This window comes from Suricata suricatta, chromosome 6 (genome assembly GCF_006229205.1).
Source record: "Suricata suricatta isolate VVHF042 chromosome 6, meerkat_22Aug2017_6uvM2_HiC, whole genome shotgun sequence".
NCBI lineage: Eukaryota > Metazoa > Chordata > Mammalia > Carnivora > Herpestidae > Suricata > Suricata suricatta.
In genome coordinates, this window is record NC_043705.1 from 83,701,163 (window position 1) to 83,728,851 (window position 27,689).

At 41.1% G+C, this 27,689-nt stretch overlaps 2 protein-coding genes across 3 annotated transcripts in view; one reads left to right on the top strand and one right to left on the bottom strand.

Annotated features, from left to right (window-relative positions):
* Positions 1-1,101: 1,101 nt before the first annotated feature.
* SRP19 (signal recognition particle 19) lies at positions 1,102-8,831 on the top strand. Of its 2 annotated transcripts, none has more exons than XM_029942716.1 (5): positions 1,102-1,246; positions 1,858-1,933; positions 4,207-4,278; positions 4,375-4,486; positions 8,712-8,831. In XM_029942716.1, exons 1-5 carry the CDS (start codon positions 1,206-1,208, stop codon positions 8,744-8,746), a joined length of 336 nt encoding a protein of 111 aa, XP_029798576.1. In that variant the 5' UTR covers positions 1,102-1,205; the 3' UTR covers positions 8,747-8,831. The 2 variants fall into 2 exon arrangements, with proteins under 2 accessions (XP_029798576.1, XP_029798575.1); XM_029942715.1 differs by lacking the exon at positions 8,712-8,831 and adding an exon at positions 6,231-6,766 and having other exon boundaries at positions 1,105-1,246.
* Positions 8,832-12,513: 3,682 nt separating this feature from the next.
* Positions 12,514-27,689, bottom strand: part of REEP5 (receptor accessory protein 5) — a 38,958-nt gene continuing 23,782 nt past the window's right edge. Inside the window, exons 4-5 of the mRNA XM_029942714.1 lie at positions 19,533-19,701; positions 12,514-14,863 (exon numbers count right to left, since the gene is read on the bottom strand). Of these exons, the coding sequence (XP_029798574.1) occupies positions 14,814-14,863; positions 19,533-19,701 (219 nt within the window). The 3' untranslated portion in view covers positions 12,514-14,813. The remainder of the gene's footprint in view (positions 14,864-19,532; positions 19,702-27,689) is intronic.

Here is a 27,689-nt window from a genome sequence, read left to right on the forward strand (position 1 = left end):
AGGGGAGGGTCAGAGAGAGAGGGAGACAGAATCTAAAGCAGGTTCCAGGCTCTGAGCTAGCTGTCAGCACAGAGACCGACGCGGGGCTCGAACCCACACACCGTGAGATCGGTGAGGCCGGACGCCTAACCGACTGAGCCACCCAGGCGCCCCCCTGTTGTGTTTTGTTGGTCACATTGCATGAAGCTCTTTTTACAGGAATCATGTACACTGTAAGAAAGAAGTAAGACTAATGTATTTACAACAGCACCAAACTAATTCGGCACTAAAAAACTACCAGGAAGATTGAGAGCCAGTAATTGAGGGGATGGAGAAAGTCAGGGGCTTCCAGAAGGACCAGATGGGCATCTCTGCTCAGCCATCATTAGCCTGAATGAACAATTATCTAACTTCAATGAGACTCAAGCTTTTGGGAGGATTTTTGTTTGTTTCATCTGTAATAAAGAATGCTTATCTTGCCTTTGAAAGTGTCTTTGTTGGTGTCGAATGAACAACAGCTACTAGAATAGGAATGAAGGTGTGTTTGGTTGAAGAACGGAAACGCTAAAATAGTGCTTTGCAATTAACCTAAAGATATGCAAAAATACTATAATCAATTATGAGGTAGGTGTTTTTCAGTAGTTTAAAAAGGTGTATGGTCAAATTCCTAACATTTATACGGCTTATTGAAACAGTGCTAGTAATTTTGCTTGTTGCACCACTATAAAAATACGTATTTGCCAAGTTGAAAGCAAGCTGTGGGGCCCAGGAGCGGATCAAGATTAAACGTAAAAAGCATTTCCTCGCCTGCTCTGATCTGTGTAGACAGATCACTCGCGGTAGAACCCTCACTTAAGAGTGAGGGTAGCTAACACCATTCAAACTCAGGATGAACTTGAATGCGAAGGAGCGTAGACTCAACGCCGTCTTAGCGACAGCTTAAGCTCCTAAAACTTTGGGTTTTGACAGGATTTGAGAAAGCATTCGACGCTTTCGAGGATCCTCTCGCGAGAGAAGAGGTACTGACGCCACGTCAGAAACCGAAGACGTCGGCGCGGAGCGACAGATGCCGGAACAAATGATCGCTGAAAGTCGGCGGACGCGTAGGCGCGTAGGTGGGCTGGACTTCCGCCGGAAAACGGAGTCGTCTGAGAAATCTCAGAGCAGGTTACCGGCCGGGGTTTCGCCCGGAGGCTGTGGGCAGGAGCTCCGTGGGCCTGGCGAAGATGGCTTGTGCAGCCGCACGGTCGCCGGCCGACCAGGACAGGTGGGTCCTGAGAGAGGAACGGGCTTGCGGCGAGCCCGGGGGTGCCGCACCGCCTTCCCCACGCCTGAGAAGGGCTAGCGGGGGAGCTCGGCTCCGGGCCGCTCCCCGGGTGTCGGTCCCTCCGGGCAGCCAGCCGCGCCAGGCTCTTCGTAGGTCCTCGTAATTCCGACTGTGGGTAGCTCAGTGCCTGCCGGTACCTGAGACAAAAGACCTTGGGTGCGACGTGGGCAGACGTTAAGTAACAGACTCACAAGCGACAAGTCTGTTCTCTTAATTATTACGTTCAGAAAGGTTCGTTCGGGTTCTTCAAAGTCTTTTAAAACCTCTGATACGTAGTTTCTGTGTGACAGCAGGCCCCGCCCTCGGGAACTTGGCTCGGCAGCGGCTTGGTTTGCTTTTAAAAAACCTTCTCTAGAAAGTGTTGTGTTTTTCCATCTAAGGTAGTAAACGAAATTTTGCTTTTTAAGAAAGTTAAGTAAAGGGGGGGCAATTTAAAGGAAAAATACTAAGCAAATAACAGATATCCTGGCAGTCCTGTTGCTCATGAAAGAATGAATGAGTTCTTGGAAATACTGCTCTGCTGATCGTAGCTGTGCTTCCTTCTGTGGCAGGTTCATTTGTATCTATCCCGCTTATTTAAATAACAAGAAGACCATCGCGGAGGGGAGGCGAATCCCCATAAGCAAGGTAAAAGGGATGGCACCTCGGTCCTTGAAGGGCTCAGAGAGGTTGTACTGTTGGGGCTGCAAGGGCTTCTTTTACTGGACTGTATTGTTTCGGGCCTGAAGTGAAGAGCTGCTTTTCTTACCAGTGGTGAAACCTGAAAGGTTCTAATTCGTACCTGGGGGGATTTTTAAAAATGGTTATTGATGAGCCTGTGCTTGAAAGAAGTTGGGTGAGGGTTAGGTTTGCATGTTGTTGTTGTTGTTGTTGTTGTAAACCAAGATTTTGACAATCTTGCCCTTAATAAAGGAAACCGAACTTACGTTATTGTATAATATGATGTCCAGAATGCAACTGGGTTTTTAAACAAGACTTGCCGAGAATTTAGATGTGTTGAGTTTTAGAGTTTATGTCCATTATCTTTTTTTTTTTTTTACCCCCTGAGGGGTAAGGTGTAATAATTTTAAAAAGTAGGGTGTTGTAGGTTTAAAAACATGATCTTTCCCTTGTGTTGTTTGAATGGGAAAATTCAGGTTCTCAGTTGGCCTGGTGGTTGGTTTGTGCTTAATGCCAAGTGAAGGGTCCTTGTAGGTTTTTATTTTCCAGAATGATGTCATATTGTGTTTTTAAAGGTTATTTGTATTTTGGGAGTTTCCCCCCCATGTTTATATATTTTTGAGACGCAGTAATCAGAGTAAGGGCAAAAGAGGAGAGAGGGAACCCCAAGCAGGCTCCTTACTGTCAGCCCAGAGCCTGGGGCTGGGCTCCATCTCATGGAGCCGTGATATAACCTGAGCTGAAACCAAGAGTGGGACGCCCAACCGCCTGAGCCGCCCACGCACCGGGAGGTGTTATCTGCATTTTGTAATTAATGATAGATTCAAGGACATGGCCTGAAGCAAATGGCATCATTGTGTTATTTAATATTTCCCATTTTGCTGTTAAAATATGTATAAAGGAAAGTCTGCCTTGCTGCCCCAGAGTAAAGGAAGCTAGACATCAAGCCAGTGTGACAGGCCTCTGGTAGCAGGCTCTCACCTAACTTGGAGAATAACCGGTTTTTAACTTCATTGACATAGAGGATACATACAGAAATATGCATACGTCTTACATGTATATCTTGATACACATGGATAACCCAGCACCCAAATTAAAAAAAAGAAAGCATTTTCAGCACCTAGGAAGATTCTTTTGTCTCCTCACAGTCACTGCCCTCACCTCATGTACTCGTAATAAGAATAACCACTGTCCTGACTTCCAGCACAATATATTACTTTTGTTTGTCTTTAAACTTTATTTTATTTTTTAAATTTTTATTGATTTTAAAGTAATCTCTACACCCAACATGGGGCTCCAACTCACAACCCCAGGGTCAAGAGTCTCATGCTCCTCCAACCGAGCCAGCCCAGTGCCCCTTTAAATTTTATTTAATGGCATTATACACAGTGTACTTTTGTGTCTTTTTTCACTGAACTTTATTCACATTTTCTAGTATAGTTTGTTAATTCTCACTGCCCTGTGGTAGGGTTTCTCAACATCAGTACCATTGACATTTTGAGCCAGATCATTCGGGGGGGGGGGGGGGTCTGTTCTGTGCATTTTAGGTTTTTTAGCAGCATGTTTGGCTTCTACCCACCAAACAGTGCCTTACCTGATTCCTGTGACAATTAAAAGTGTCTCCTAGCAGTGCTAAATGTCAGAGGGACAAAATTACCTTGCTGAAATTCACTACTCTTTAGTATTGAATTGTAACAATATACCACAGACCATTCTACTGTTGATGGATGATTGGGTTGCTCCCGGTTTGGGGCTATTACACATACTACTAGTGTCACCATTCTTTAACTTGTCTTTTAGGGAACATTTGCATTTTTCTTGGATATGTACTAGAAGTGGAATTGCACACCCATGAAGAACGCACATGTTTAGCTGTAGTGGATACTACCAAACAATTTTCTGAAATGTTTGTTATCTATAATAGTTGTTTAATCAGTATTCATTGAGCACCTACTATGCTCCAAGCCTCATGCCAGATAACTTGGGAATATACTGATAAACAAAACAGTCCTTGCCTTTGTGAAGTTTGTGTTCTTTTGGAAGGCAAATGGACACACAAGTATGAATCAGTGTTATTCCCAGGAGTTTTAAAAATTCCAATGGAAAAAACTGTACCTACTGAAAAGGAAACCAAAGGTTTTGATAGGTACTGTGATCATATTATTTGAAATGATTCACCCAACAATAGAGCAATATCCATTTACGGTAAGCTGTTTAGTGTTTTTGTTTCAACTGTTCAGGCTGTTGAAAATCCTACAGCTACTGAGATTCAAGATGTGTGCTCAGCAGTTGGACTTAATGTATTCCTTGAGGTAAGAGGTATTTCTTTGTTAACTATTTTTCTTACTCAATCTCATTGATGTAATAACTTTCCTAAAGCCTGTTTTTGTTTTGCTTTTTTGTGTTAGAAAAATAAAATGTACTCTAGAGAATGGAATCGCGATGTTCAGTACAGGGGCCGAGTCCGGGTCCAGCTCAAACAGGAAGACGGCAGCCTCTGTCTCGTACAGTTTCCATCACGTAAGCTTCTCTGAATGAACAAATAAAGTTGGGGGACAGGTTATTCCTCCACTCTTCAAAACAGGTTCTAAAACTGACCTTTTGAAAGGTAAAAGTTACAATTGGCATTCTACAAATTAATTTAGAAAAGGCTAACTGCTGAGGAAGAGAGGAAAACTTCTCTTAAGTTAAGGACCTCTGAGAATGCGATGAAGCCCACTATCCGCTTCTCCAGAAACTTTGTTCTGTGAACATTTTTTTTTTAATTTTTTTTTAACATTTATTTATTTTTGAGAGAGAGAGAGACAGATCATGAGCAGAGAAGGGGCAGAGAGAGAGGGACACACAGAATCAGAAGCAGGCTCCAGGCTCTGAGCTGCCAGCACAGAGCCCGACATGGGGCTTGAACCCACGAACTGTGAGATCATGACCTGAGCTGAAGTCAGACACTCAACCAACTGAGCCACCCAGGTGCCCCTGTTCTGTGAACATTTTATAAACCTCTGGAAGTCCGTCATTATTCTCAAGTTAATAGTGTAGAAAGAATGAATGGTCAGATGTTAATGCCATTTCAGATCCTAGAGGCCTTTGAGGCTTGGTAATAATTTCTATCATTAATCTGAAACGCCATACTGAGTGAAAAAAGCAAGAGAAATGCATAGTGTGGTACCAGATAGGTACATTTAAATACAAAATATTACTGTTCATTGATGTGTGTGTAGTATTGCTTGTTGACTATTATATATGTAAATAGACTTTAAGTGGACTGGAAGAAAACCTCCGTCTTACCATGGTGAGCAGGGAGCAGGGCCACAGGGACGGTGGTCAGAGAAGACTGTAGCATTATCTCTTTATTTCTTAGACAACAGCAGTAACCAAACAAAACTGGATTCCAAAATATTAACTCTGGTTTGGGGAAGATGAATTTTTTTTACACATGCTCTTTTTTGAATTCTTTATTTCTGAAAACTATAAATGGAATTATTGATTCCCTTCTTGTCACAACAATCCCAAGCTGACAACTAAATGTTTTTTAGTTTAGTTAAAATAGATTGGTTTTTCTGTGCTAGAAACCTGTCCAGATTGGTACATATTTCTGGAATCAAGATTCTGACTCTGGAGTAGCAGGTAGTATATTTCAGAGCATTTCTCTTTCCTTTGACATATTCCTTTACTATCTCTTAAAAGTCAAAAGAAAAAAGAAAAAGCTTTTGACTTGACCAGTATATAAAATAGAAGTAAAAATTACAGTTGAAAACATGTTGCTCCCTGTTTCTAGTAAGAAGGTAAAAAGAGAGCAGAACGAGGGGCTCTGTGTGTTGGAAGTAGCTACTAGCGGCAGAGAGGTAGCTGGTGCAGAACATAAATCATCTGGGCGTATGAACATCTTTGTAGCTTGATGACATTGGCGAGATTAATCAGCTCTGTGTTTCTGTAGCTTAAGATAACCATGCCCTGATTGCGTCTCCCGATTTTTGTAGTTAGATTGATTCTTTTGAGCTTCAAGTCAGTTCCTAGAACCAAGATCACAATTTGTGTTTTAAATTTTTATTTTGTTCACTTAAATATTTCGTTGTAGTTTTTAGAACCTTTTCTCTAGGAAAGGCCCCCACTTGAGCAAGTCATGTCTTCATAGTCTTTTTTTTTTAATCCTTGTCATTTTCCTGATGTGACAATTTCTTGACCTTTATGATTAATTTGAAGTTAATGAGCTTTTATGTCTTACTTTTTAAATTCTACACTAAGCCTAACTTCTGGTTCCTAGGTAAATCAGTAATGTTGTACGCAGCAGAAATGATACCTAAACTAAAAACAAGGACACAAAAAACAGGAGGTGGTGACCAAAGTCTTCAGCAAGGAGAGGGAAGTAAAAAAGGGAAAGGAAAGAAGAAGAAGTGACTGGGGATGAGAATCAAGTACGTGGTACTACTGTGAGTCATGAACGAAGGCTTCTAATTTGTATCTAAGAGAAACAGAAGCTTTTTGTTTGCATCATTTAACCAAACTATGGACATCCATGCCTCCCAGCTTCAGCATCAGAGGTGTAATGAAATAAATTTACATCAGAAGTTTGCATCCAGCTCTTATGCAGTATAAAAGAAAATTTCTTTGCAGAGTTTTTATGGAAGAACGAAGCATATTTTTAAATGGACAATGGATTCTACAATCAGTGACTTGAAATTCTGTATCTGTTCTGTGTTTATAAACATGTTTCAGATAATGAGTTCAATTAAAGATTTGAAATACACATTTTCTTCAACTTTTAAGTTAGTGAAATAAAATTTGAAACTGACTCTTAAATAGCCTTTGCCTACGAACTAAGTAATGCTAGTAAAAGAAGTAATTAAAGAGATTAAAACAGGAGGTGTGAGTTTAGTGTGAGTTTAAAGCTAGAAGAAAATGGCTAAATCCTCCTGGACATTTATGAACGGCTAGTCTACAGATCGTTTTAATCAATTATTGTCATTGAGTATTCAGTTACTAGTTTTTTGACTTGGAAAATCCTAGAGTTCAAGTTTTAGATTTGCTTATTTTATAGGTTTCAGAACGTTATTTTAATTGGAGTTTTGCTATTACCTGTGCTTTAACACCTTTCTCCAAAAACTAAATTGGATCGGTGATTCTGACTTTATTCAAAAGCACTGTTTCTGAACATGGTAATTTTATGTAAGATTTAAGAGAATCCCTATTCAGCTATTTGTTTTTGTCTGCTGAGCAGCATCATTTGGGTAACTGTCTTCTCTGACTCCATATGCTTCTGGAAGGGCTGTTAATAATAGGACATATGACCCAAACCAGACCAATGATTTACTTTTCAGGAATTTAAATCTGGAATAGAAACAGTGACATATAGATGATGATGGCAGCTCAGATTAATGGTCTACAGATTTGAGTTATCCTGAGGCCTGGTTTGGCTCTTCTGTGAATTCTGTGAACTATATTTTATATCCTTCCAGTAAATCCCATTTTCATTACGTTTTTGTTTGAGATAAAAAAAATTCCACTTGATGACAAAATAAGTGAATCCAGAGTTTCAGAGTTTTAAATGGACTCACATATCCAGGCTGTAGGAAGATGATCCGTGGGTGTACAGGAAGAAGTATTCAGATTTTTACTCTTTTCTCTCTTTAATAGTTTCTGTTGTTCATACATTTTATAGTGAACATAATAGTATAGCAGTTTATATATTTGATTTACAAATAAATATTGGGACAGTATATGCAAAACAAGATTCAGAGTAGCCCTCTGGAAAGATATATTATTTAGGAATGTGTTTATGTAACAAAACAATGAGGAACTTAAGCACAAGTTACCTTTTTTGGAATAACATGAAATCCCAGGGTGTTAGAGGTGTTGGCTCAGCTGCTCAGTGACGCCCTCACATCTTACTGTTCCACTGTCCGGGGCACGTTTCTAACAGCCTTATGGTTGTTGTCTCAAGCTTACAAAGGGCTGAAAGAACATCGGATTTCAAGGCAGAATGAAAAGCCAGCTGTGCCAGCCACTCTTACTCCTCTTTAGGAAAGCTAAAGATTTCTCAAAATCCCTCCCAACCAACTTTTCATTTAAGTCTCATTGTCAAGAACCGTGGCTCATGTCCATCTTCAGCTGCAAGAGAGGCTAGAAAGTCATCATACAGCTTTTTCGGTCATGAAAAAAGAGTCAGCCAAGGAAAAAAGGTTGAGACTGAATACTGGGGCAGTCAGCTTAAAAGATTTGTCACAGGGGTGCCTAGGTAGCTCAGTTGGTTAAACGTCGACTCTTGGTTTTGGCTCAGGTCACGAGCTCACAGTTTGTGGGTTTGAGCCCTGCATCAGGCTCTGCGGCTGGCGGTGCTCTCTCTCCCTCTCTGCTCCTCCCCTGCTTGTGGTGTCTCTGTCTCTCAAAATAAACTTAAAAAAAGATTTGTCAGAGAAAGATGACCAGAGTCTAAAGTTATTTTGGTCATGGGACAATAGGGGTTGTCAGAAAAGGTTTCAGGACTCTCTTCTGTAATGCTGTATTGCTTTTTTCTTCACATTGTTGCAATCAGTGCATAATTGAACTTTTCTTTCGCCAATCAAGTGAGAAATTGAATCTTTTCTAATGAGCAAGACAGGGCATTTATATGTTGAAGTGCCATTTGTATTTATTTTAGTGAGTTAATGTTCATATCCTTTGTCTAGTTTTTAAGGACTTTATCAATATAATGTAAAGAGCCAGCTAGTTTTGACAGTTGTTTGGTTTTTTTTGTTTTTGTTTTTAGGCATTAACTTCCATCTGTCCAAGAGGATGATTTAGTTTTCCTTCTTTTACCCCTCAATATATGCTTCCTATCCTCCCTCCCACCAATATATTTCATAACCGTTATCAGTATTCAAGTTCACATTAGTATCCTGTGATCCATTCCTGGCTGAACCATGCAGTACTTCGCCGCTCAGAAGTGTGGTCAGGGGTCCAGCTGCACCGGTCTCCTCTGGGAAATTGTGAAAAATACAGAATCTTTGGCTCCAGCCCAGAATTTAAAAGATCCCCAAGGGATTCTTATGCACATTATAATGAGAAACACTGAAGGATGCTATTGTTATTTTTGTTTTCTGGATTTGTGTTTTCCATAGAGCAAATTATTTTTTTTTATTTGCTTAGTTTTTTGAATAGTTCTCACTCAATCCACATTATCAGCTGTCGGAATATCCTTTTAAAGAGTTTGTTCACATCAGTTTAATTTCATCTTTTTAAAAAGAAGTCACTTCTGGATCCTTTTACCTGTTTCTGATCTCTACTGGTTACCCTTGAGGCCTAGTGCACAGCTTCACTCTGGGTTCTCTCTTCACCGTCATCCAGAGTGACTTGCTTCACTGCTTTGCTGTTTTGGATATCCCGTATTACGGAATCCTGTGCATTCTGTTTTGGGTTACGTCCTTGTTTGTAGCCCATCGTCAGGATTTTCCTTGGGAAAATGCAAGGGAGGTAAATGTTCTTAGACCTTGCATGTCTGAAAGTGTCATCTTTCTACCCTCCCACAATTTGGCTGAGTATAGAATTAGAATTGAAAGTTTATTTCAGAAGTTCAAAGACATTCAGGGTCTGACTAATGTTACAGCTGAAGGGAAGTCCAAGCCATTCTAGTTAATGATATTTTGTGACTCACATTTTTCTTGTTGAAACTCAGAACATTTCTGTATTCTAAAATATCACAATAGTGTGCTTGTGTGCTTGTTTGGACTTTTTTCTGTCTATTTTGCTGGGTATCTAATGGGTCTTTCAATCTGAAAACTGGTGTTCTTCAGTTCTGGGAATGTTCTTGAAAATTTCATCAATGGAACTCCTTTCTGATCTTGGAACTCCTTATTTGTATATTAGAGGTGCTGGACTAGTTCTCAAATTTTCTCATCTTTTTTTCCCTCTTATTTCCATTTCTTTGCCTTTATATTCTATTTCCTAGAATTCCTCAGCTCTGTCTTCCAACTCTTCTATGGAGCTATTCATTTTTCTTGTATTTTCAACTTCTCCAAGCTCTCTTGTCATCTGAATATTTCCTGTTTCTAGCATTTTGTTCTTAATTTACGGGTGTAAAAGAATTTACATTCTTTTATTTTCAGTTTCCTTTCATTGTTCGTGGTTTTTTTTATTTTGATCTCTGTCATATTAAGTGGTTTTCCTTAGATTGATGGGGGTTTTTGGTTTTTTAGATTGATGGCTCTTTGAGTGAAAAACCAAAAAGGTGATTGGAAGTTCTGAGCACATAAGAATGGTCTTCAGACTGAATTTTACTAAAGGGATGTCTGAGTCAGATGTTCCTTTAAGGTAAATTTCCAAGATCAGCACTGTTTTTTCTTAAACCTGTCACCTAGAGTCCCAACAAGCTCTCAGAAGGATAAAGGCCTGTATGTGCAGTGGGAGAAGTTGGAGTGGGGGAAATGGGCCTTAGCATTGAGTCTCTCAATCCTGTTTTTATTACAACTTCTCTCCCTTAACTCTGCCTGTGTCCTCTCCCCTCCAAAGATACTCTTACTATCTCTGGAGGACAAACTGCCAGTCTTTCACCTGGAAGAGGATAAGGTATTTTTCATTTAGTTCTCTCCCAACATTAAGGTTGCTCTTTGCAGTTATTTTGATATTTGAGGTGACCTTATAATGAAAAAAATTAGTTTGAGAGAGAGTACAATCAAGGGAGGGCCAGAGATGGAGAGAGAGAGAGAAAGAAAGAATCCCAAGCAGGCTCTGCACTGTCAGCACAGAGCCTGATGCGGAGCTTGAACCTGCAAACTGCAGGTCATGACCTGAGCCAAAACCCAAGAGTCAGACACTTAACTGAGTGAGCCACCCAGGTATCCCTAAATGAAAAAAATTTTAATGTTTATTTATTTTGAGAGAGAGACCAAGTGCAAGTGGAGGAGGGACAGAAAGAACCCAAGCAGGCTCCATGCTCCCAGTGCAGAGCAGGATGCAGGGCTCAATCTCACAAATTGTGAGATCTTGACCCGAGCAGAAATCAAGTCAGATGTTTAGCCAACTGAGTCACACAGGTGCCCTATAATGAAATGTTTATACCAAAGAGATTAGGTGTGGTAGGCAGAATAATGTGTTGTCCCCTTCTCTCCCCGCCCCCCCCATAAAACCTTTGTGAATATCAGTGTATCTGGCAAAAGTCCTTGCAGGTGTGATTAGGAATCTTCACCTGAAAGTAGAGGTTATCCAGGTGGACCCATTGTAATCCAAAGGACTCTTATAAAAGGGAAGCAGCCGCTCAAGTGCTAAGGGGTCACAAGTCTGTGAACCCAACCAGCATCTAGCTGAAAGAAGCAAGGAGATGGATTTTCCCCTACAGTCTCCAGAAGAATGCAGGCCCTTTGGGATGTCTGATCTCCAGAACTGTAAGCTACTAAATTTATACTGTTTTGAGCTTCTAAATTTGTGGAAATGTATTATAGCAACATTAGAAAACACACCTGGTAAACTAATATTAGCGAAGACAAACTCTCCCCAGACGGTGGGATTCTTGACTTCAGTAGTGGTTTCTACAAGTTCTCAACACTGGCTACATAGCAGAATCACCCTAGAGTTTTAAAAGCATACTAGTACCTGGGTATTACAGTAGATTAGTGTCAGAATTTCTGGTAGTGGAGGCAGTGCCAGCATGTTTGTAAAGCTGCTCAGGTGACTGTAATATGCAGCCAGATCTAAAAACCACCGTATACTAAGTGTAAAGGTAGTGTTTATCTAACCCAGTGGTTTTATCTCAAAGCGTGGTTCCTGGACCATCAGCATCACCTGGGGATTTACTGGAAATGCACATTTTTTAGTCTCACCCCAGACTTACTGAATCAGAAACTCCGGATGGTACCAGCAATCTGTTAGAACAATCTCCTCCTCTGAAGAGAAATTCCAATGCACAGTGAAGTTTGAAAACCACTGCTCTAGCCACAGAACCTCCTTACTGCTCTTAATATTCCATGGGATGTATATTATCAAGAGATTTCATAAGCTAATATTGTAATAAAGAGCCAGAAAAGACTTAACTAAGGTCATTCTCAAACATTTACTTTCCTATCGCACTGCATGGAACTTCATATCTGATGGCTAAGGATGTGAGCTCTTACTCTATAGACCTCATGATTCTAGATATACAGACATGTAAAAGCAGTTGTAGAAGACAAAGTTGACCAAAGCATGCCTTCCGGAAGCAGACACTTTCAATAAAATTCTCAAGTTCCTCCTCTTCAGTCTCCTCTGAAGGACAGAGTAATTTGCAGGCACCTGCAAGGAAATACACTTATAGGCAACCAACTTCGAGGAGCCTGTGTGGAACACAATATGCGGTAGAAAGCAACTTAGGTTTCCTTTAAATCTAGTGCTAATTATTGCTAGAAGCTTCTCATCGTTGTTTTCCTATGGAAGTTTTTCCTCTGACCAGTAGTAACCACCAGGGGACGATCACAGGCCAGGTGAGGAATGGGGTTAATAAACAGCAGTGTTTAAGACTCATTTACCTTTATTTATTTTAGGCACTGCTGAAATGATTCTAGATTTTTTAAAGCCCCAGAAAATAAAATGAAACATAACAGTTCAGTGAGATAACAATTTTATTTACATCCATTTCCATTTAATATATCACATCTTCAGGATGGGTGATAACTTATTGAAAGGCTATGCTCATTTTCTTCAGGCTATGGATAGAAAACTCTCCCCGGAGTAGCAGTAACTGTTGATCTGAAAGCTTTTAAGTGAGGGAAGAACTGCTGGGGAGATTCTTTTACCCCAGAAACACCATTCATGTCCATAAACATGCTTTTCTTCTAGCGAGACACAGGCTCAATTTTCAGTTCTTCAAATACTCTAGCCATGGCGATATGTTACTTGGGAAATCTAAACACACTATTGTGCAACTCATTAACTTCTCCTGCCATTAATATGTACACGTTCACTGCCAGAAACAATAACATAAATTTCTTACAGAATGCACTGCAGGAAGAAGCTGTAAGAACAAAATAATTGCATTCAGAACATATTTTCTTACGGTAGCAGTTTTTAACCTGGTATCAGTCTGTAAGTAGTTATGAGCAATAGTAACTTTTATGCTTCCCCCTCTTGCCTGATATTTTGTATTACTGAAAGTTATATATTGCACATGCTGACAACCTGATTATATATTCTGTATGCTAGAAGTTGCTCCTTTTCATTCTTCTGCTACCAAGAACAGTGTACTTTACTATGGGGAAAGGAACTTAAGTACTCCTGGAAGGACTTTTTTTTTTTTTTAATCAAGGCTTGATTTTTTTCCCAATAATTAATTGCTTGTTTTCTAAGGGTTCCCCCCCCCCCCAAGGTAAGTTTAATAAGATTCCTTAGGCTTACTACTGTCTTGCCAGGGAAAAATCAATACCCTGGTCCATATTATAATATTTAGGTGATACTGTCCCTAATTTTTGATATCTTTGATATTTTTTACATAATGAGATTTCATTATGTTCATACCCATTTATCCAAAGGAGAACTAATCATCTCCTTTTTGTCTTAAAAGGTATTTTACAGACGGGATAATTAAACTTGTTAGTTTTGTTATACTCAGTTTTATTTGGTCAATGTAGTTTAACTCAGAAGGATGCTTGGTTTTTCTAGTCCAAACGAGCTGAAGTTCCTATAAGCTGGCTGATTAAACTGGAAAGCTTAATATTAACTTCTTGCTCTGTGCTTAAACTATGTAGTTATCTGCAACTTATCAAAACAGAGTATAAATATGAAGGCATTTAAATGGACCACAAATGATTTTGACTTGTATACTAGGGAGGCCTCTTGCATTTGACCTTAAAGGCCAGAGAAAGAAGGGAAAGCGGCTTGACTTCACTGCCAACTGGATTATAGGTTATATCATCCTTTCGTTCTCCCAGCCTTGCTCTCAGAGCCTGGTATCATCATGAGCATGTAGCTGCTAATGATAGAAACAAGAACATACATGTAATCAGAGGTGGGGAAGTCTAGAGGTTCCTTAGGCTAGTTTAAAAAAAATAAAAAGACTAGGAAGGAAGACAGGCCAACATGTCACTCAGCTTTGAAGGAGAAACCATGGATGGTTTCCATTATAGCATCTTAAAAACAGACAGATGTAAAGTTTATAATCATATGTTTTTAAGGCCATAAGACATTATTACTAGTTCTGCAGGGTTGGGAGCCATGTATTACTGGTGTGTGTGTACGTTTCCCCATCTATCCCCACAGTGACTGTTTTACACAGCTATTCTGGCATTCAGCTGCTACAGTGTTAGGAAAACAACCAGGCCAGCCCCCATCCAACCTCATTTATCACTTAACTATTCACTGGAAATATCAGTATTTGTTTTTTAATTTTCTGAAGTATTATTTAACAGATCACACCAGCACACTTGCAACCTCAGCTTTTGGCAGGCGCTCCCTATGAGCATTATACGTGTCACAGTCAGTAACATTACCCTACACATATGTATGCACAAATACATTAAAAACATTTAATACAAAACGGTACATAACATGAAGTAGAACCTTAAAGAGTATCCTAAAATAGAAGTACAGAGAAAATGCATGCAGAGAGAGCCTGTTGAAGTACAAAGCCTGTGGGATCTAGAATTTCAAGCTTCTATTTCCCGCAGGATGGTAATATACGTCTTTTCCTACCCAGAGGCAAAACATATTTTCTAAAATTTAAATGCCCCCTATGTATATAGACAGTAAAAGCAAAGAAAAAAAACCATACAACACATTCCTTTTTTTAATATGTCAAAAATGTTTCAAGGCAACATTATTAAAATGATTATGCCACAGTCCCTAACATGACATCAGGCGCTAATAGGAAGGTACAGAGAGGGCAGAAACGTCTCATCCAGTCTGGGGTTTAGGTGCTCTTCTTTTCTTCACCGAGTAAATTCACTGCTGCTTTCTTGGCTGTTGGGAGGAAAGAAAATTGTGTCAAGACTATCTACAATGCTGGCTCTGTGCCTAATGTACCGACGAGATAGCAACTCGCATGACTCATATTCAGATGAGAACACGCTGAGGTTTGTGGCAGGGCTGACAGAGTTTCCAGGAAGCGGACAAGAGAGAGGCGGCTTCAGAGCCGGATGCGGAGAACCCCGGCAGAGCTCCTCCAGGCCGTCCGGCCAGCCCCGCACTGCACTGTAGCCGTGTGCTCTCTGCTGCCTGCCCTCCTTCGGGCAGCGCGAGCAGCAGGGGTTCCCCGGGTGTGCGGTGCTTCTCCGCACAAGCAAGACATTATTTGTGTCTGGCTGCTCACCTGTTTAATTTGACTATGTCTCAGTCTGATGACAACTGGGTCCTCTGTCCCACGGTGACAAAATCACAAAAAGTCCTCATTCTTACACCTCAGAAATGAGGTATTTATACACCTCATTAGTCTCTTCATTGTGCCCTCTAAGTGTTTGAGTTGGTGGTAATACTCTATGTTCATCAAGAAAATATTCTTATATCTGTGGGAGGTTAAACCTTCCTCTTCCTAATTACCAAGTGACTTAGAATGTGCTGTAAGAACTAGTGTGGTATGTGAGACGGGGGTGGGGATGTTATGGAAGCTTCCAGGTCCCCTGGGAGAATCCGTAAAGAGCGCCTGTTTTTGACGGAGCTCAGAGTCAAGCACTGCCAGTCCCTCCCTGTCATTACCAGCTGCCTGAGAGCTGTTCTCCCTTCGCTTAAAGTTGCTGAACAAAGTTAACAAGAAATTGCAGCCTCTCTCTTAACCAGACCATTGTAAAAATTTACTTCCTGGAGAATCCAGAAGTTTTGAAGAAAAGTCTAAAATGGGTCAGCATGTAAGTCCCTCCTAATTTATTTTCATTCTCACACTCCTGTTTAGCAATGTATCCTATCAAAGTAAAATTGGATTTTAGAGTACTGACATCTAAGAGAACCGAGAGACTAGGAAATGTGAGTGAACTAGACAGAAGGGATGTCACCAGAGGCTGCTGGTTAGGCCAAGGCAAGGAACAGAACAGGAAGGAATCTTCTTAAAAGGAAACTAGCAATCCCCAGGTGGGAGGACATGAAGGCCACAAGTCAGAAAACACTTGAAACTGGGAACACAGGAGTGCAAGTAGACTGGCGCTGTGTGCCTGGGGGAGGGGTCCAGTAGAAAGAGAGGTGTGAGGACAGTAGGGAGCACACACCCATGCTGCTGGAGGGCTGTCTTGGGGATCTTACGTGCCCAGTGGTCAGGTCAGTCCTCGTCTCCCCCTTTCTAATTACCACAGAGCTCTCAAAACAAAATGGTAATTCTACATCCCTCACTTCTTTTGTCCGATTTCCAAACTTGCTGTGGCCTCTGGAACTCAAGACCCAGTCATCGGCAAAACCTCCTCTACCCCCATCCATCTCCAAAAGTTTTTCACCTTCTTGCCTTTACAAAAATCTGGCTGTCCCCTGAGGATACTGCTTTCGCAGGCGGTGGCTATTTTTTCTTTCTTCCTTGACCCCAGTACGAGTGTGTCTGGAGGGTCTGGTAAGCAGTCTTTGTTCTTCATTGCCACGTTCAGAATCTCGTGGCATCAGATTATATCTGCCACCAGCCTTTCTTTTTCCAGTCACCTCAGACCCCTGGGCTGTGCTGCCTCGTTCCTTTAAGATTTTAGCTCCAAATTTAGTTACTGACAATTTCAGTAATTTTCCAGTATCCTTGCCTCTCAGTTGCCCCCTCCAATAACCTTTACGCTCCATCCTACCGACCCCCACCCTTTTCCTGACTCCAGGCACTCACTCCATGATCTTCATTACTACCTGTGACCATAGTCCTGTAGTCTCAGTGCCCGGCATCCCGCTCTCCCTCCCACACCCAGCTGTCAGCACACGCCCTCTGTTCTCCTGATTCAGAGTCATCCCCACCACCTTTCCCACCATCCCTTCCCTCCTCGGCCAGTTGAGTTCCATCATCAGACACTAAGCACCTCCTGGTCCCTCTCTCACTTCATGGTTCTTTACACAGTCAGCCTTGGCACAGGGCCCCACAGGCTCTGCGGCTGCAGAGCTAAGTGCATCAACTGGCCTCACTTTAATTTCACCAACATGGCCTCAGGTGAGCCTCTCATACTCCTAACAGTCACGTGGCGCTGCCCTGGTCTGTCCACTCTCCCACAGTCCTGGAGAGGCCAGCCACCGACAGTCACACTCACTGGTTACTCGTAGTCTGGGCTGCTTTCACACTAGAGTGGCAGAGCTGGGCAGTTCAAGCCAGAGCTGATGGCTCACGAAAACTAACATTATCCGACCCTTCACAGAAAAACTCTGCTGACCGCAGTCCTAGGTACATATTCCAGACCATCTCGTCTTTCTGTCACCATCTTCCCCATCCTCTCTCCGCTGACCTTACTTCCTACTTCACTGAGAAACGTGAAGCAGCGGTAAAGTCCCTTCCGTAGGTGCCATCCCAGGCACTCACCTGCCAGCGTCTCTACTCGAGTTCTCAACCGCTGTGCCCCGGGACCCGTCCTGTTCCTACTTCGGTTTCTGTTACCTCTGGTCTAATTGGGGACAGAGCTCCAGCAGCTCTCCCCTCACTCATACCCACTCTTTGCTCTCTGCTGGATCATTCCCACTGATTTTCAGACTTTAGACTTTCCTAAAGTTCCTTCTACTTGAGGAAAAAGAAAAACAACACGTCCTTTGGACCCTAGTTCTTTCTTCCAGGTGCGGAACCATTCTTTTTGCAGGAAATTTCCCAAAAGACTTACCTACATTCTCTCAGCCTTGCTTCCCATCTCTCAAATTCATTCCAATCAGCATTGGGGTCCCACCACTCCACAAACAGTTTTGTCAAGATCACCAGTGCTTTCACTACCAAGTGTGATGGTCAGTTTTCAGCCGTCCCCTAAGGTGACCTATGTCTGCAGCAGGTGACACAATGGGAGTGGTACTCCCCACTCTTTGAAACACTTTAGTTGGTCCCAAGGACACCAGTCACATGGTTTTCTCGCTACCACAACTGGCCGCTCCTTATCAGTCCACTCTGTCAGTTGCTTCTCATCTCCCCAATCTCTACACACTGGGGGCCACCGTCTCAGACCTCATCTTTCTAACTTCACTCACTCACTTAATGATCTCATCTGGTCCCATGATTACTATACTGCTGGTGACCCCCAAAGGTATTTTCTCCAGCCCAAACCTGTCTCCTGAACTCTCAAGATATATATCCAACTGACTGCCTGACTGCTCCATGTAGGTACCTAACAGACACCTCAAAGTTCTGTCCAGAACAGAATTCCTTATTTTCCCCTCTAAACCTCCTGTATCCAGTCTTAGCCAGCTCTACAGCAATTCTGTCCTTCCTTGTGTTCTGGCTGAAAAGCTTGGCTTCATGCATGACTCCTCTCTTGTGCTCCCCGCCTGATCCATAAGCAAATCCTATTCTTTCTACCTTCAAAATATATCAAGAATTCAGGCCTCCTTAGTGACTCCATTGGTTAAGAGTCGGACTCTTGATTTTGGCTCAGGTCATGATCTCCTGGTTTGTGGGGTCGAGCCTTGCAACAGGCTCTGTGCTGCCAGTGCGGAGCCTGCCTGGGATTCTCTGTCCCCCTCTCTCTGCCTCTACCCTGCACTCTCAACAATAAATAAACATTAAAAATATACATATCAAGAATCTAATGACTTCTTGCCCCCTACTGCTACTACTATGAGCCAATCCACCATCGACCTCTCCAGCCGGATCCGTGCAAGCGCCTTATAAACTGGTCTCCTGGTTTCTCCCCGCTCCCCTTCAGTCTATTCTCAGTACAGCAGCCTGTGAAACACAGGATGGTCATGTTGCTCCTCTCCTTACCTGATCTCTCTCCTTCCAGCCTCCACTCCCCGACCTCTCTGACCTTATCTTCTCTTCCTCTAGATCACTCCCTTCCAGCCATACTGCTCCTGCCTCTGGCGTAAACAGTTCTATCAGGAGCACTCTTCCCCATAGTTTCTTTCAAGTCTGATTCCGAAGAGTCTTCTTGGTGAGGATTCCCTAAATCACTCTATTTAAAACTGTACCATTCCCTTCAGCCCCTGGTACTCCCTGTCTGTCTATCTGCTTTATTTTTCTCTATATCATCTAACTATATAACTTTAAAATTTTACTGTCTATCTCGACAAGAGTGTAAGCTACATGAGTTCAAGTAGTATAGTCCGTTTGGTTCATTGGTTCATCCCCAGTGCTATGAACATGCTTGGCACAGATTAAGCACCTCAGGAAATAAATACTTGTTGAATGAATCAATCGGGAGAACTGAAAGGGCATTCTCTTGACCTCTAACAAAAGCAATTTGAAACAGTTCAACCTGAAATGAATTAGATTCTACTTGCATATGAACACTGATGATTGTCTAAAATCTCTGCCCACCACAGCAAAGTCATTTTTCCTAATGTGGTGACTAAGCAGTGCATTAAATGTGGCATGGTGGGAGAATTTTGGGAAAAGTAAAGGGCAACAGGCAGTGTTGGTAAAGAAATCCCAGAGTGGCCTTGGCATTTGGCTGAGGAAAGCGGATAGGAAGGAGGAGAAGCAGCTTGTTTTTTGGGCCCAGTGCCTCCCATGTCCTCTCACCTGCTGAACCCAGCTGCCCCCGGGTCTTACCTTCTTTAGTGATGGTATCTACAGTCTCTTTGGCTTTGTCCTTCAAGTCATTCACCATAGTGTCCACCTGGGACTCATGCTTCAGGAAGAAAGGCTGGATGACGCGCTTGTACAGCAGTTCCGCCCCGTTCGAAGGGCTCGGGGCCATGCACCACAACAGGAAGCCGCACTGCACAGGAGGAGGGCCAGCAGGTTACGGGACGGCAGCGGGCGTCCTGACAACACACACTGCCGCCTCCGCTATGTTCTCCAATGGCATTTCCAGTGTTTTTGGCAGGCAACAAGTGCCCTTTTCTTTGATGGAAAAAACACCTGACAAATAATGACCTAGTAATGCTGAGACTGAAAAAAGAAAGGTAAAACACACCAAATCTGATGGGTTAACTTCCTTCCTAACTTGGATCGCTTTTTAGTTGATAGCTGCAAGAAGTTCTATTAACTATAACTTTTAAAAGTCAATTTAAGAAACAGTACTTAACTGCATGTGTAAAGAAAACTCTGTCTAGGGGTGCACAGTCAGTTAAGTGACTGATTCTTTTCAGCTCAGGTCATGATCTCATGGTTTCTTGGGTTCCAACCCCATATCAGACTCTGCACGCTGACCACATGTGGAGCCTCCCTGGGATTCTCTCTCTCTGCCCCTCCCTGGCTTACACTCTGTCTCTCTCTCTCTCAAAAAAAAAAAAAAAAAAAGATTTAAAACAAAAAAAACATGGGGGGAAAAAAGTCTCTGTCTAGATAAGCCGTTGAGACTTGTTCTCAGTAGGCTTACCCCCGTAGGTCTGTTACATGTATTCCTCCTGTTTAGACAAAACACCCTGGCCATCTTTTGCATTTTTCCCTCAGCAGAATCTCAGGTTTTGGCAGTTTTTGCCTTTGAGGAATCTTTACAATCAGCGGTTCATTATCTTCCACTTTGAATGTAGGTATCATTCCTAACTCTTTTATAGCTTTACTTTGCCATTGATATAAAAAAAGAGATAAGAATTATGCCCTAAAACCTTTAGAACAAGAATTGTCACCTTATATTTATACCCAAAAAAGTCTTACTGTTTATTCAAATGGCAATAGCTCATTCTCACTTGAGACACTGGGCAAAAAGGGGGATATATATACAGTGACATGCTCATCTCCCTACAAAGTTCAGTAAATAGCCTACTGGGTTCTCTCAGGTGAAAGATTCCACGCAGCCTAGGTGATATAAAAAATGAAGTCCTTTCTTGAGATTCCAAATCGGTACATTTTATAACTTTTCTTTAAAGAAAAAACCTCCACCTCTTCTGCTGTTTGTTAAGCTCTACAGCCTTAGTCCCTGTTATTACAAACCAAAGAATGTATTCAAATAACCAAGAAGCTACAATGCTTTTCTAAGACAGTCTTTTGCGTTTGCTCTAGAGCTGCAAAGCTGGTAAGGGACTAAGCCAGTAACTAAACTTTGGGCTTAAAATGCACATATTTGTGCCCCAAAGCTCACTCCATCAGTACCAAGTTGGCTCTGAGAATTCTGTATTGTGTTTGTATTACACTCAAAATACAAAGCAAAATACAGGTTCTCAACAGATTACACTTTCTAGATTATCTGAACTATAGAACTCTGGAAAAGTAACATTCATGAACTAGAATTTGTTAGACACAGGAGAGCAGGGGGCTAGCTTTCAAAAGACTATCAGATTGGAATAAGTAAACCATGACAAAGAAGGAAAACAATCTGCCAAGTAGATTCGCGTAAACCTACATATCTTTGAAACTGTTAATTATATATATCTTTGTATATATAATTATACAATTACCTAATTTGTTTTTATAATTTTATAATTGCATAATTATAGATAGCTTCCAAATATAGCTTCGAATTATGTAAATTAAAGTCAGAATTTTATAAATGGAGAAATTCCACACTCCTAGATTTTTAACACTTTCACCAGAAACTGATATATCAAACAAACTAGAAACTAGTAAGAATATAGAATAAAAAATACAAAATTAAATTGATTTTAAGAGAGTTAGGGGCACCTGGGTGTCTCAGTCGGTTGAGTGTCTGACTTCAGCTCAGGTCACGATCTTGTGGTTCACGAGTTCGAGCCCCACATTGGGCTCTGTGATGACAGCGCGGAGCTTAAAACCTGCTTCTGATTTTGTATCTCCCTCTCTCTCTGCACTGCCCCCCTTCAAGCTCTAATTGTCTCTCTCAAAAATAAACATTAAAAAAAGTTATGTATTATAGCAGATTGAGGTTAAAAGAATGGTCTCAAGAGATCCTGAGCTCTAATCCTGGTTCTGCCGTTTACTAGTGAGGCCAACCTTGTAAATGTTACTCAATTGCCTAAGTCTGTATAGACTCTATAATATAAAAGGATATTAACTGAAATTTTTAAAAACTCTACCTCACCCAGATTTCGTGAGAAAATAAGAAATCTAGAACATCTAGGAGAGCTGGGACTTTGTTCCAACAATACTGTCTTCCACCAAAAGCCGTGAAACAGTAATAGGCTAACTGATTAGCTTTAAATGGGGTAATTACGGGGCGCCTGGGTGGCTCAATTGGTTGAGTGTCTGACTTCCACTGAGGTCATTATTTCACGGCTCGTGGGTTTGAGTCCTACATCAGGCTCTGAGCTGACAGCTGGGATCCTGGAACCTGTTTCCAATTCTGTGTCTCCCTCTCCCTCTGCCCCTCCCCTGCTCATGCTCTGTCTCTGTCTCTGTCTCTCTCTCTCTCTGAAAAATAAATTTTAAAAAATTAAAAGTAAAATAAAATAAGTGGTAATTACAATCAAATCTCAGAACCCATAGATGCCCTTTTTAAACAATTGTTTTGTAACTCTTTTAGTACCTGAAGTAAAACTAAAATAATGATATACCTACACATATAATTACCAAAAAAAACAAAATCAAGTTCTCTAACTGCAATATAAAGGAAAAATAAAGTGAAAGTATTTATCATGAACAATATATATTTTCAGGGCACCTGAGTGGCTCAGTCAGTTAAACATCTGACTTCGGCTCAGGTCATGATCTCACAGTTCATGGGTTTGAGCCCCATATCAGGCTCTGTGCTGACAGCTAGCTCAGAGCCTGGAGCCTGTCTTCAGATTCTGTGTCTCCCTTTCTCTCTAAACACTAAAATGTACACATATAGAGAGAGATTTTCAACATGTAAATGTTCAAGCCAAACTATACTAGACATAGTATAGTTCAAGCCATAAAATACTCCTAAGTAGAATCAGTGACTATTAACAGCTACAAACAAAATTTTCTCCAAATAATTCCAAAAGGTTGAGAATTTCTGAACTGGAGGGACTACAAAGGCTGCTTCCCATATCCGAGCACTTAACCAAATGCAATTCCCTGTCATAATCCCCAAGTTACAATGAGCCACCCCTCCCTTCACCTCCTACCCCTGATTCCACAGCTCATTTCCACAGCAGGAAGATGGAATGCTCAGAGAGAAGCAATGGGGAAAAGCATGGCAACAGGAAGGGGAAGAGCAAAAACATTCAGAACCACCACCTCCTAGTCTCAGCACACACATCTGTGCAACCAACTAAAACTCCACCAAGCCCGCACACACACACGTCATGGCATCGTAAGACCCTCTGCTACAGGTCGAAGCCCTTCAATGAAGCCAATTCTCTGAAATACCCTCAGCACCTCAGTATGTGTGGCTAGTTCCATGTTTCCTGCTCGTTTTCCCAGAGACTCTGCTCTAGCACCTGCTGGGCTTGGCTGGCTATCCCAATGAATTATAAGATGTTGCCAGAGAAACCTTGATTTTCTTAACTGTAAATTTCATAATTTGCAATTTGTATTAACCCGAAATGCAGAAATGAGTAATTGCATTTTCCCCTCACTTTAGCTTCCATTTCCTCTGCTGAGAGCCAGGCAGACCCTTTAGACCATCTCTAGTTAACATCTCCTTGTGGAGAACATCTGGTTTGTAATATCCAAACATCATACAATGTTTTCCACTGGTTGCTTATATAGGTAGGTAATGCAAATACATACACACCCAAAATGCAATACAACAATTTACACAAAATGATGTGTGAGAAAAATGGAAAAACTACATTCGTGACAATAAATTAGAATTCCATGTGGACATTTTAAACCGTATGCAGAGGCCCCACATTGAGCTCCACACTGAGTGAAGCCTACTTGGGATTCTCTCCCTCCCTCTCTGCCCCTCCCCTGCTCGCACACATGGGCACTCTCTCAAAATAAATAACTAAAACAAAACAAAACGATATGCAGAGTATCCAAGAGGTGCCACGTACTACTGCATGCTAAGTGATAGTTTTTTACCAACTATGTTAACTATTTGGAAAACAAGAAGTGTTGGTTTTAGCATCTAACATCCTAACACACTCATTACTTACATAGAGGTATTTTGCTGTGTTTTGCTAATATTTAGGAAACTGGTATGGAGTTTTAGATTCATACATCTTAATTTTCACCTTTCAGGACTAGAAAATAGTCTCCTGGCTGGTATGTCTATGTAGAGTACCTAATTTTCAGGAATGGATTACTATTGATGCACACCTAGACAACCATCATTATAAGCATAGGCATCAAGGTGAAATGGAAAGAACTCACTGGATTAGGAATCAAAGAGGTGGTGTCTATTTTATTTTGATTTTAGGGAAAGTCATAAACAACCTGAGAGTCCATTTTCTCTTCTGTAGAATTTTAGTAAAGTCACAAGTTAATATACTTGAAAAAAGTATACAAGATGGTAGTGGTATTACCAAGTCCTACAGTTCAGACTGTGGTTGAAAATCTCTGAAATCATATCTGCGTAAGTAGACTTCAACCCCTCAGCCATCCAGAAAAGCTGGTTCATTCATCTTTTCTGGAAGAATTAAAGCAAGACTACCAAGCAGAACCAGAGCCAAGTGTCTACATTTTTGTACCTCTCCAATGTGATTAGGCTTTACTCTGGTCTGCTCCTTTCTTTCCAGGACCTGTAGCTATTGTCTTGGGACCAGTAAAATAATTACTGCTCTCTACCTACATCATTAGCACTTTCCAGTTTTCAAATGAACTGGCCTTCCTGTATTAAAAAATAAAGTTAAGTACTGTCCAACTCTCATGGTGATATTCAGCCACCAGCTTTTACACCTTCCTTTCCTCAATCTACATAACTATTCTGGAGCCCAAGCATACCCTAAACTACATAGCTCTTCACAGTGCCCACTGACAGTAAAACACTGAGCAAACACAAGCTCACTCTACCTGCAGTTTAGAGTCTGCTATTTTGACTGACTTCCTGGCACCATGAGCTCTCACACAATAAATCCGTAAGTTACAGATTACAGCAGGCCAGATAATTCTGTCTGTGGTTCTAACACTGTTACCATCCAACTTTATTCTAGAAGAGGTATTTCCAAGGCAGGGATATGCTTTATATGCAGTTTCTCAGACCACCCTGGTCAGAACTGACTTAATGTCAAAGAAGACGAAACACCCACATTTCAACACTGACCTGCTCATATGCTATAATCACCTGATCAGAAATAAAATCAGTAGAATGTTTTTGCAACGTAGCCACAAGAACAGTGATGGGCTAAAGTAAAACAGACTGCCCTGCATGCACAAACCATAGCTCAAAAAAGAAGACTTCCCTGTGGTCTTTGCCTCTTATGAAGTTAAGAAATGCTCTGCTGTCGAACACAGGTGAGGCAGTACAGGTGACAGTCTGGGTCAGGACTAAGAGTTGCTGGAGTTTATTCAAACTTGTTTTAAAAAACCAATCTAGAAATGACCTAAATGAGTATAAAAAGAAGGTACCAAGCTATTCATTGTGGCATTCATTAAAATGTGATAAAGTGAGATAAATGTCCTAACTGCCTATCATTTGGGGAATTAGTACGTTGCTATTGATAATGGATCAATTTGTCAGAGAATATTGAGTAACATGAGAAAATACTCCTAGTGTCATGTTAATTGAAACAAGCAACATACAGAATCTGTATAAAATGTGGTCTCAACCATATGTATGTGGTTCTTTATGTCTTTATGTACTTGCACCAATATACTTGCACATTAAAAAAAAATAGGAAGACTAACATGTGAACAGTGGTAGGATTACAAGTGGTTTTTTTCCTCCCTGTATAAAACATGTCCCAACACACACACACATACACACACACACACGAGAATAAACAGTACAACAGCAGGGACTTTGTATTATTCACCAAAGTATCCTTCTGACCTAGAACAGATTCTGGTACACAGAATTCCGAAATAAATATCTTCTGAATTAAAAGATGAAAATACACCACTTTTATAATCAGAGGGAGTAAAAAGGCTCTTACATTTATTTTTAAAACCTCCTGCTTAAAGACAGGCCTCAGAGCAAAGCTCTCAGCAGGCACGGTCCACTATTTCTAGCTCGACAGATTATATACTAGCTATCTCTTCAACTAATCTTTGATGCCTAATCATTGGTTCCTCCTATTATCCTACAGTCGCAGGCTGCTTTAGAAAAGGGGGGGGGGTGCCAACAATATTAATTCTGCAAAAGATAATTTTTTTGCAAAAGATAATATTAAACATGTCCTTACTTGGGTCTCTCTGTCATACTCCACACAATCACCGCGTGATCATAACAGTGGCGTATGGTCTATGCTAGTCGTTTACACAGGGTAGTCCCCTCCCCACTCTGCGGTTCAGAGGCCGCTTCTGAGTGTGTGCCCTGAAGCCACTCAGAAAATGCACCACAGCAGGAAGCAAGGATTTTGATTGACAGCATGATCCATTTTTCATCATGTCAAGGGTATTATCTTTTTGGAGCATGCAGTAAATTCTCACGGATGCCTTGAGACTACTAATGGATGCACATTCCTTTTACTATCAGGGAAGAAAATTTCGGTGCAAAGCAATTTTCGTAATATACTTCAAAACCAAATATAAATGATTTAGTGATTATCTCTTATTTCTGATCCTCTCTTTACCTCATGTGACCTCCGTTAGCAGAAGAGCTCAGGATCGGCATGGAGTCAGGCTCGCTCATGTTCTGGAAGAGTGAGGTCAGCTACTGGGGGAAGCGGCTCTACTGGAGGGACCCTGTTCCTGGCAGCAAGCCCGTGGGCCCCAGGCACCGGCCAGGCTTCTCTCCTTGAGAGACTGCACTGAGGGGTCACCACTATCAGAGGCGTCGTAGGAAGGACCTCAAAATTATTTGTAGTTTAAAATATGTGACATCCAAATAAGATTTTAAAAATAATCCTGTAATGCTAAACATCTTTGAGTAACAAAAACACACAGAAAATCCAGCACCTTTGAAATCTTAAATGCTACCACAGACTTTTTTAAAAAATTTGCTTGAAAGGAAAATTCTTCAGCTATCTTATAAGGCATTCTGTGGTAATGTTGTTCAAAATTAAGAAATTATAATGAGCAGTCTTTCATTTAAAATTTTTAACTATATAGCTCTTTTTTTTGTTCTACCATAAGTGGTGTCCCACTATATGTAATGTTTAGCAATTTTTTATAATTAATGAATTATGCACACATTTCTATAGATGTGAATCATTTCATTCCATTTAACTGTATGGGTGTACTGGTTTTTTGCAAGTATTTTTTTTAACAGAAGTATAGCTGACATACAGGATTACATTAGTTCCAGGTGTACAACACAGCGATCTGACAGTTAACATCACTGTGCAGTGCCCACCACAAGCAGAGTTCCATCTGTCACCGTTCAGAGATATTACAATATTATTGACTGTATTCCCGGTGCTTTATTTTCCATCCACGTGACTTATTTACTTTAGAACTGGAAGCTTGTACCTGTCAGGCCCCTTCACCCTCCTCTCTGCTGGCAGTACCGGTTTGTCTTCCGTGTTTATGAGTCTGCTTCTGGTTTTTGTTTGTTCTTTTTTTTTTTTTTTTTTTAATTCTAAACATAAGTAAAGTCACATATGGTATCTTTCTCTGACTTACTACTCTTAGCACAGTTACATCTGTGGACCCTCTAGGTCCATCCATGTTGTTGTGAATGGCAAGATCTCATTATTTTTTGTGGCTGAGTAATATTCCATTATGTGTGTGCACACACATCTTTATTAGTTTATTTACTGACAACACTTGGATTGTTTCCATACCTTGGCTATTGTAAATAATGCTGCAAAAAACACAGTGGTATGTATATATATA